Here is a 10,537-nt window from a genome sequence, read left to right on the forward strand (position 1 = left end):
GCGTCATGAAGTTTGAGATCGGGCAGGCCCTCTACCTCGGCTTCATCGCCTCGGCCTTGTCGCTCATCGGCGGCACGCTGCTCTGCCTGGCCTGCCAGGAAGAGGCGCCCACCCGGGCCCCGCCCCGGGCCGCCGCGGCCCCTGCCGGCGCCCCCGCGCCCGCCTACCGGCCCCCCGACGCCTACAAGGACAATCGGGCCCCCTCGGCCGTCTCGGCCTCGCACAGCGGTTATAGGCTGAACGACTATGTGTGAGTGCCCCCCCTGGGGGTCGGGGTGGCCTGTCCTCCCCCCGCACTTCACCCCCCATCTTCCGGAGCGCCCTCGGCAACCCCCGAGAGGCTGCGAGGACCTAGCCTGCCCACTGATGGATTCAAGGACCGCCTGCAGCAGGTTTCCTTGTGGACTGCTTTAGCATCCAAAGACATCAGGCTGAACCACTATGTGTGAGTCCGGTGCAGGGTGGGGGGGCTGTCTCCACCCCCCCATCCCACCCCGCATCGCAAGGAGCCCCCACCCCGAGAGGCTGCGAGGACCTAGCCTGCCCACTGATGGATTCAAGGACCGCCTGCAGCAGGTTTCCTTGTGGACTGCTTTAGCATCCAAAGACATCAGGCTGGACGACTATGTGTGAGTCCGGTTGTGGGGGAGGGGGCTGTCTCCACCCCACTATCCCACCCCCCATTGCAAGGAGCCCCCACCCCGACAGGCTGCAAGAACCTAGCCTGTCCACTGATGGATTCAAGGCCCTCCAGCACCAGGCTTACTTCTGGGCTGCTCTGGTGTCCAAAGGCATCATGTGAACCTGAGGAAAGGGGCTTAGAACCACAGGGAAAGGGGGAAATAAGAAGAGGAGAAAAGCTCTCCATACCAAAGGCTTAAAAGTAATCCTTACTGGTTTTGTATTTATTCTATGTATTTATGTGGTGGTTTATGACAGCTGAATAAAAAAGCGACTTGGGAGTTTGGTCAGTGGGGTTTGTTTTGCAATCCGGGAAGACAGCTTTTGGATGTGGTTGTCTGTGAAATGGACAACATCCATGTCTGTTTCCAGGCTGTTATTCTGTCTGCTGAGATGCTGGTAACCATGGTCAGCCCACTTCCAGGCTCTGCCTGAGGCAGGATGGGAAAGCAGAGGAGGGCTGAGCTGGTGTTCATCCCAGAGATGCCTGAGAGACATCACCAGAAACTGCCGCCCTGTCCTGGCTTGAGAGGCCGGGCAGGAAGTCCAGGGTTTTTTTGGGGGGAAAAAAAAAGGTAATTGCCATAAACCAAAGAAGAAGGACAAAGTCATCTTCTACCCTTTCACATTAGGGCCCCAATGGTAAGGCAGCAAAAGTCAGAAGGAAAAAAAAATGACAGAGTGGAACGCGCCTGCTTTCCAGGCATTGGCACAAGGCCCAGGTAGGAAAGCTGCTAACCCCTGGGGCAGGACGTACAGGCTTCTTTTCTGGGGACAGAAGTGTGATGGCAGCTGCTTCCAGAACAGACACGGGAGCCTGCTGAGGCTCTTCCAGCTGGAAAGAACCGCTGGAAGGGCCAGGTGAAGGCTGATTGCCTTAAGGACCCTGACGCTGCTTTCTGGCTGTGATCTAAACCACACACACACACACACACACCTGCTGTTACCCCATTAGCCAGGGAGCTTGTGTCTGTTGACACGCCCCGAAGGCACCCTGCTCCAGCCTCTATTTCAGCCTCAAGCTGTGATTCGGAAGAAAGCACCTTGTCCCAGGGAAGGGCTATTGTTGTTGAGTCACTCAGTCGTGTCCAGCTCTTCATGACCCCGTGGAGCAGCTGAGTCTGAGGGTTGTCCCATGAAGCCCCTCCGTTCTCAAGGGGTCTTGGAAGAGGGTCACCAGGGCTCCAGCTGTCACTGTCTGCAGGGAAGAGAGCCACAGAGGGTCAGCATGAGCACGGAGCCGGGTGGCCAGGCTTGCTGGCCTGGCCTGGTGAGTTCCTGGCCCGGGGACCAGGAGGGTGGAAGGGGAGGCCCAGCCCTGCCGCTCTGGATCCAGCAAGGCTGGAGGTTGCCCGATGCTCCCCTAACTGCACACTTCCTCCTGACCAGGTTGTCGGGGTCACCGAGAGGATCACAAGAAGCTTAGCTGCCATGTGCTTCCCTGAAGGCAGAGGCTCCCACCAGGAAAGTGTGTGCACCCAGCTACGCTCTGCTGATTCCTTTAAGCCTCACCAGCTACACCTAATAAGCTGCACCATTGATGAGATCTAACAACAGGAAAACCTTCGAGCAACATGAAAAATCGGGGTATAAAGGACAATCCAACACAGACACATTTCTTTTCTATTTTGTGCTGACCTCTAGACCCCAGGCAACAGGAGCCTCTTCTGTTAGGAAGGAGAGGGTACCATACATTTTAGCCTCCAGCTAATCCTGGAGATGCAGGAGACACAGGAGACTTGGGCTCGATTCCAGGTGGGGAAGTTCCTCTGGAGGAGGAAATGGTGACCCACTCCAGTATTCTAGCCTGGAGAATCTCATGGATGGAGGAACCTGGTGGGCTACAGTCCATGGGATCGCGAAGAGTCAGATGTGACTGAGCATGCATGCCAGCAATCCTAGAGAAGCTAAAAGGGTCTGGGATATGCTATCCTATTTAGGTCAGGGATTTAGATCAGAAAGATCATCACTTATTTATGATAAAACAAGCAATTTCTACTCTTCAAATTGTATCTGAATCAATAAAGAAGAGAAACAAAATCTCCTTAAAATAAAGTGATATTCTACAGTCCTTACTTGGTGATCGCAATCTAGAATGTGTTTAGTGAAGTTGTTCTAGTTAATAGATCGATTACAAATTTAAAGATAAAAATAGCTTTTTAAAATTTGAAGTATAGTTTATTTATAATATTGTGTTAACTTCAGGTGTACAGCAAAGTGATTATTATATATTTTTTCAGAATATTTTCCATTAAAAGTTATTATAAGATATTGAGTATACTTCCCTGTGCTATATAGTAAATTTCTCTATTTTATATATAATAATTTGTATCTGTTAATCCCGTACTCTTAATCTGTCCCTTTCCAGCCTTTGGTAACCATAAATTTGTTTTCTATGTCTGTGAGTGTGTTTCTGTTTTGTATATAGATTTGGTTGTATCATTTTTTAGATTCCACATGTAAGTGAGAGCGTATCTGTCTTTGTCTGACTTACTTTGTCTGAAGTAAGTATGGAAATCTCTAGGTCCATCCCCTGTTGCCCCAAATGGCAATATTCCGTTCTAAAATAGCTTTTACCAAACTCTTTCTCTGATTTCTGTCATTCCTCAAGTAAAATATGTTTCTCTCTTCTTATCAGGTGAAAGACTAATAATAATCAGGATTACAATTTATTAAGCACTTACTATGTTCCAGGCAGACCTTTTATTTACTAATTTGATCTAAAGAGATACATGAGAACCCAATGAATAAAGACTATTTTAACCCCATTTTACAAAAGAGCACATCAGAGTTCATAGAGATTAAATTATTTGCCCAGGGTCACAGAGCTAGTGAGCAAAAGACCCAGGATTCGAACCCAGACAGGTAAGCAGGAAGCACACACACTAATTCAAGTAGAAACGTGTGTGTGTGTGTGTGTGTGTGTGTGTGTGTGTGCTCAGTCATGTCCAGCTCTTTACAACCCCATGGACTGTAGCCTGCCAGGCTATGGAAGCCTCCCTGGAGCTCCTCTGTCCATGGAATTTTCCAGGCAAGAATACTAGAGTGGGTTACCATTTCTTACTCCAGGAATCTTCCTGACCCAGGTTTCAAATCCAGTTCTCTTGCCTCTCCTGCACTGGCGGGCAGTTTCTTTACCACCGCGCCACCTGGGAAGCTCACAGGCATGACCCGTAGCCTAATTACTTTCATTCAGACTATTTCCAAACAGGTGAATCGTTTCATGACCATATCTAGTTCTTTCCAGAACCATCACTCCACAAAGCTTCTGTTAACTGGGTTCTGCTGGATTAGATGAAATGTTGTAGAGGACCCATGGGTCCAAGCCTGAATCCTCATAGAAGGCAGGAAGTGACACACACCTGACTCTGGCCTTCAGCGGGCCCACCAGCGAAGACCTCATTCCCTCCTTCACATAAGTGGGTAAGAACGCTGCTCCCGGTTTCCTCTTGCTCTCTTGCTCTCGTTCACACCCAAGACACGACCTCAGATCCTGCGATTCCCCTTTCTTGTCACGTGACAACCACCGGGGCCATCCTGCAAATGCCTGTTTCTGCCCATAACCAAAGCTGTGTTGACTGAGGTATGGTCTCCTTTCGAGGTACAACGCATAGTCCCAAATTTCAGAATGAAAAGGAAACATGAGCCAGACTCTGATGTGTTCCAGGAAACCGTTGTTATGAATGTAAATTACCCTATGACCCTCCTGGGACAGGGAATGCTATATGTCTTTGCTTCCCTAAATCAAATCAAATTTGGCTCCAATCCAGAGAGGTCTAAGCCCTGCCATGTCTCACTCTTCCTCCCCTGCCTTTGGGAGGCTCAGGGCCCCAGCTCTCCTGGAGGCCCTGGACTTGGAGGAGGGGTGAGGCTCAGCCTTTAGTCCTTGGGGTTGCCCTGGTTACCTGCTGACTGCCAGGTGCTGAAACCTTCACAACCCAGGGCCGCCAATGCTGCTCCTAGGTCATAGCCCATCCGTCCTCAGCCACTACCCAGCCCCTCCCTGGCCCTTCTGTGTGAAGGGGCGCAGGAATCTTCTCCCCGAGGGAACACTAGACCCAGGCCCAGTCTCCAGGAATCCACTTCCTGAAATAGATCCATGCCCCTCCTATACTCAAAGCACCAAGATGTCCTCCTTCTTGGATAAGACACCCTAATTGTTTAAGCCTTCTGAAATCAGCAGTGTTATGCCTTCCTCCAGGGATCTTACTGACCCAGGGATTGAACCCACATCTCATGTCTCCTGCATTGGCGGGTAGGTTCTCTACCACTTTGGCCACCTGGGAAGCTCAAGCCTTCTGAAATAAAAAAAAATTAAAAAAAAAAAACAAACACAAAAACCTCTGAAATCCCCAGAGAATCCTACATTCATATCAGCCACTGTTGTCCTGAATAGAAATAATTTGTGAATATGGTACGTTCACTATGTGTATAACTGTCCATTACTTGACAGTAATACAATAACTCCCCTACATACGAACCTTCAAGTTTCAAACTTTTAAAGATGCAAATACGCATTCACATGTCGTCACCTAAGGTAGCTCACGTGTCTGTTGTACGTGACCACATGTGTGTGCTCCCATTACGAGTGCTTGTCTTCCGTGTGATTCCCTGCACAGGACTGTATAGAGTACAGTGGTGCAGTGTCTTTAGTTCGAGTCCAGGCTGCATAAAAGCAGCACCGCTGTGACCGGCACTGCCAGGAGGTCTCAGCTGGTGTGCTGCACTGCTGTGCTTTCAAAGTACTGTACTGGAAGGTTAAAAGGTTTGCTTTAGTCTTTGTGTTTGTTCTTTACGTATTATTGGTATGAAAGTACATAGACCTATCACAGTGCAGTCCCAGATGGCCATTTGTGTGTCGGGTACCTAGGCTAACTTTGTTGGAGTTGAGAACAAATTGGACTTATGATCTAGTTCTCAGGATAGAACTCATTTGTATGCAGAGGACTTACTGTGTACCAAAGATGAAACCGGGGTCTGCACCCTAAATGGCCACAAAGCCCCGTGACATCCTGCTTCTCCTGCCTTGGACCCTCTGTGCTTCCTCACTCCCGGGTGGCAGGAACGTCACCTGTGACGACTCTGTTCAGTGCGGTTCAGTTCAGTCGCTTAGTCGTGTCCGACTCTCTGCGACCCCATGGACTGCAGAATCCCAGGCCTCCCTGTCCATCGAAACTCCCAGGGGTTACTCAGACTCACGCCCTTTGAGTCAGTGATGCCATCCAGCCATCTCATCCTCTGTCATCCCCTTCTCCCCCGCCTTCAGACCCAGCATCAGGGTCTTTTCCAGTGGATGGTGACAATCCGGGCATGAGATGGAGGCCTGGACTAGGCAGCAGCCATGGAGAGGGGAAGAGATTGGGATGTGCCTGAAGGTGCACAGAGGTGATCACATTTGCTGATGGCTTGGTTGTGGGGTGTGAAAAAAAAGAGGCTTAAAAAAAAAAAGGCTTAAAGGGTGGTGCCAAGATTTGGGACTGAATTAAGTGGAAGAATAGGATCCCCATTTTCTGAAAGGAGACTCTGGAAAGAAAGAGAGAAAGGAAGGAGGGAAGGGGAGGGGAGGGGAGGGAGGGAGAGAAGGAGGGAAGAAAGAAAGGAAGAGAAAGAAAGGGTTCTGGTGAGGTAGATTTGTTTGGCGTGTGTTTGATCTGAGCTGCCTCGAGTGGAGAAAGCAACTGGGGCCTCACACGTGTGAACTTGGAGCTGAGGGACAGCCCCACGTGGGGCCTCAGCCTGGGATGCGATTAGCTGCACAGCTAGAAAGGGTCCCGTGGGACGCGAACACAGATGGGCCACCAGAGAGGCTGAGGGTTGCACTTTTGGGTCTGGGAGGGCGAGGGGGGTCTGGCAAGGTGACCAGATGAGAAACACCCCGTGAGCTAGGAGTGCCAAAGAGGGGAGGCTCTGGAAGCCAGGAGAAGGGAGCCATCCGCAGTGTTCAGCCACAAGGAACCTAGCCACCGCGATCGCTGCATTTCCCAGATGAGGAAATGGGGCTTTGGAAAGAAAGGCACTGGCAGACTTTCCTGGTGGCCCAGTGGATAAGAATGTGCCTGCCAATGCAGGGGACACAGGTTCCATCTCTGGTCTGAAAAGATTCCACGTGCCTTGGAGCAACTAAGCCCGTGTGCCACAGCCACTGAGCCCTCACGCCCCAGAGCCGGGCTCCGCAACAAGGGAAGTCACTGCAGTGAGAAGCTCTTGCGCCACAGCTAGAGAGCTCAGCAGTGAAGACCCAGCGCAGCCAAAAGGAAAGCTAAACAAATGCATAACGTCATTAACATATAAGTCCACAAGGACCATGTTTCCAGGACCTCTTAGTCATGGATTTCATGTAATATATATATATATATATATATATATTTGAAAGAAAGGGATTTGCTGAGGACTGTTCCATGGAAAGAGTAAGCTGCCTGGGAGAGAAACATACACACAAGATTAGAAAATTCTCATTTACAGTTGCAATAACCCTTAAGGAAAAGATGCGTGTTCCTGCTCTTTCTGCAGAAACATTAAGACAGGCCTAGTTACAGACTCTTTTCCAGGTAATAGAACTGAGTCCTCTCACCGAGGTTTATACTGTGCACCCTAGAAAGGTTTGGTGATTATGGACTCACCTCAGATTAATATTTTCAACATAAAGGGAAAAACAAGGTAAATATGTAAGATTTCAAGAGGAAACCATTATACTGAAATATGTTATCAGGATATTTTAAAAATATGGCAATAGTAATATTTGGACTCCTTTATTCATGCACGAAATGACATTATCCAGAAAGTAAAGTCTAATAAACACTGCAATTTCAAAGCAATAATGAGTATAAAGGATATTTTAAGAAATTTGCAACAATTGCAATCTGATATGAAAATATTTGCAATTTTCAAAGTCTCAAGGGTTGGAATACCAAAAAAAAAGTGTAAAGCAACTTGCTCAGGTGACTTGAAGACACTTAAAGCTCCTTAAGCGTGAGAAGACATTCATGCAACAGGAAATCCAAATTTCCTTCTGCACATAAGTGATTGTTCATTAAATGCTGCCTGGGGGCCCTGGGGTGGGGGCAGCAGGACTGCAGGGGAAAGCTGAGTACCGTTCCTGAAGATGGCAGAAGGCTGGATCCTCCATTAATGATACCAGGCGGGGGCTGGGGGGCACAGGGGAACAGAGCCTTCCTGTGTCCCTCATCTCCTTGATTACAGGAAACAGCCGACTCATTGGAAAAGACCCTACTGCTGGGAAAGAGCGAAGGCGAGAGGAGAAGGGGACGACAGAGGGTGAGATTGTTGGAGGGCATCACCGACTCTATGGACATGAGTTTGAGTAAACTCTGGGAGTTGGTGATGGACAGGGAGGCCTGGTGTGCTGGGGTCGCAAAGAGTCGGACACGACTGAGCGACTGAACTGAACAAGAGATGGTGCAGGACAGGGAAACCTGGCATGCTGCAGTCCGTGGGGTTGCAAAGAGTCAGACACAACTGAGCAACAGTAACACACAGGAGGAATGGGGAGACGCTTGCTAAACCAAATCGGGCTTCCGGGCAAGCAAGCCCATCGCACATCTTTTCTGCAGAAAACATCCATTTTAGACAAATGAAATCAGAATTGGCAGAGCTCTGAAACTGAACAGCCACTGAAGGCAGAGAGAGGAACAAGCAGAGAAAACCCAGGCCGGGGGGTGTGGGGTGGGAAGGGATGACAAGTGAGTGAAACAGATTTAACTAAGACTTGGAAGATTAAAAAAAAAAAAAAGCCACTGCACTTCTCCTCTACAGTATCCTCACTCTTTCCTACCCAAGAGACACAGGAGTGTATGTGTGTGTGTCTGTGTGTCTGTGTCTGTCTGTGTGTGAAAGAGAGAGAGAAGGAAAGAGAGAGTGAAATCTGAGGTCCTGTAATATTTGAAGCCATTTCTTGAATCACAAGCACAGAGCCATTTGCTGGGCAAATATACAAAGGAAAACACAGAAATTTCATTCTAGTAAATTATTTTAAAACACCAACTGGCTTTTGCAGGTGCCTGTGGGCAGGGGCAAGGCATTAGCAAACAGCCCATTTCCTGCCAGAGAAAGGCCGGTGGAGGTCACCCCGTAAATGCAAGAGGGCCCAGCCCCCCCGGGGCGTGTAACCTGCACCCTGTCCTCCCCTCCCACTCAGCCGGTTCTGCCCCAGGAAAGCTCAGCACCAGGCACACCTCAGTTCTTCTCTCCTGAAGCATTTCTATTTATGAAGCTCAATAAATGTCAATAAATGATTGACAGCCTGGAGCTTTCCAGCACACTGGAGCCCCTGCAGGGAGCATCACTGGCCTCCAGCTCTAGGGAGGTCTGGTTTTTTTTTTTTTTTTTAGTCATCCCAGGCATTCTTCCAAAATAAAGCATTTGCATAGGATTCCTATCCAGCATAATAAATACCAAGAAGGCAGGACTTAACAGCCAGGAAAACACTGGAGAGTTTTGGTTGAGTGGCTTCAACAGGTGTCTGGGGAAGCTGATACCTGCCATGCGTAGGAGCTCACTGTGACCTTGCTGATCAGGGGATGGAGTCAAGGGGCTCCCAGGACAGAGAAGAGGTTGTGGGAAGGGGGACACCCAGTGTGCCCTTGGGAGTCCTTGACCCCAGCGCTCCACTCAGACAACCCTCTCAGCAGGAGGGGTAGTCTCCTTTCCATCCGTAGCTCCATAGATATTTCTGCTATGACGTTCATCATTCACCGTTGTAGGGTTTATGAATTGCTCCATAATACCCGAGCATAAGAGGAGAGCATGGCAACCCACTCCTGTGTTCTAGCCTTGAGAATCCCATGGACAGAGGAGCCTGGCAGGCTACAATCCAAAGGACACAACTGAAGCAACTTAGCACGCACACAACCGCCAAGTGTAAGAATATCACCTGCGTTTGTTTTCTTTTTTAATTAAAACTTGTGGTTCTGTTTAAAACCATAATGAGATACCACTACATGCCCATCAGTTCAGTTCAGTTCAGTCGCTCAGTTGTGTCTGACTCTTTGCGACCCCATGAATCCCAGCACGCCAGGCCTCCCTGTCCATCACCAACTCCCGGAGTTCACTCAAAATCACGTCCATCGAGTCGGTGATGCCATCCAGCCATCTCATCCTCTGTTGTCCCCTTCTCCTCCTGCCCCCAATCCCTCCCAGCATCAGAGTCTTTTCCAATGAGTCAACTCATCGCATGAGGTGGCCAAAGTACTGGAGTTTCAGCTTCAGCATCATTCCTTCCAAAGAAATCCCAGGGCTGATCTCCTTCAGAATGGACTGGTTGGATCTCCTTGCAGTCCAAGGGACTCTCAAGAGTCTTCTCCAACACCACAGTTCAAAAGCATCAATTCTTCAGCACTCAGCTTTCTTCACAGTCCAACTCTCACATCCATACATGACCACAGGAAAAACCAGAGCCTTGACTAGACGGACCTTTGTTGGCAAAGTAATGTCTCTGCTTTTCAATATGCTATCTAGGTTGGTCATAACTTTCCTTCCAAGGAGTAAGCGTCTTTTAATTTCATGGCTGCAGTCACCATCTGCAATGATTTGGGAGCCCCAAAAAATAAAGTCTGACACTGTTCCCACTGTTTCCCCATCTATTTGCCATGAAGTGATGGGACCAGATGCCATGATCTTCGTTTTCTGAATGTTGAGCTTTAAGCCAACTTTTTCACTCTCCTCTTTCACTTTCATCAAGAGGCTTTTGAGTTCCTCTTCACTTTCTGCCATAAGGGTGGTGTCATCTGCATATCTGAGGTTATTGATATTTCTCCCGGCAATCTTGATTCCAGCTTGTGCTTCTTCCAGCCCAGCGTTTCTCATGATGTACTCTGCATAGAAGTTAAATAAGCAGGGT

General features: G+C 48.9%; 1 protein-coding gene across 1 annotated transcript in view; it reads left to right on the forward strand.

Moving 5' to 3' along the window:
- The window catches only part of CLDN14 (claudin 14), a 22,089-nt gene extending 20,477 nt beyond the window's left edge, over nt 1-1,612 (forward strand). Inside the window, exon 3 of the mRNA XM_010834979.1 lies at nt 3-1,612. Within this exon, the coding sequence (XP_010833281.1) occupies nt 3-254 (252 nt within the window). The 3' untranslated portion in view covers nt 255-1,612. The remainder of the gene's footprint in view (nt 1-2) is intronic.
- Nucleotides 1,613-10,537: the final 8,925 nt, after the last annotated feature.

This window comes from Bison bison, unplaced genomic scaffold (genome assembly GCF_000754665.1).
Source record: "Bison bison bison isolate TAMUID 2011002044 unplaced genomic scaffold, Bison_UMD1.0 scf7180017864037, whole genome shotgun sequence".
In the NCBI taxonomy this organism is placed as follows: Eukaryota; Metazoa; Chordata; class Mammalia; order Artiodactyla; family Bovidae; genus Bison; species Bison bison.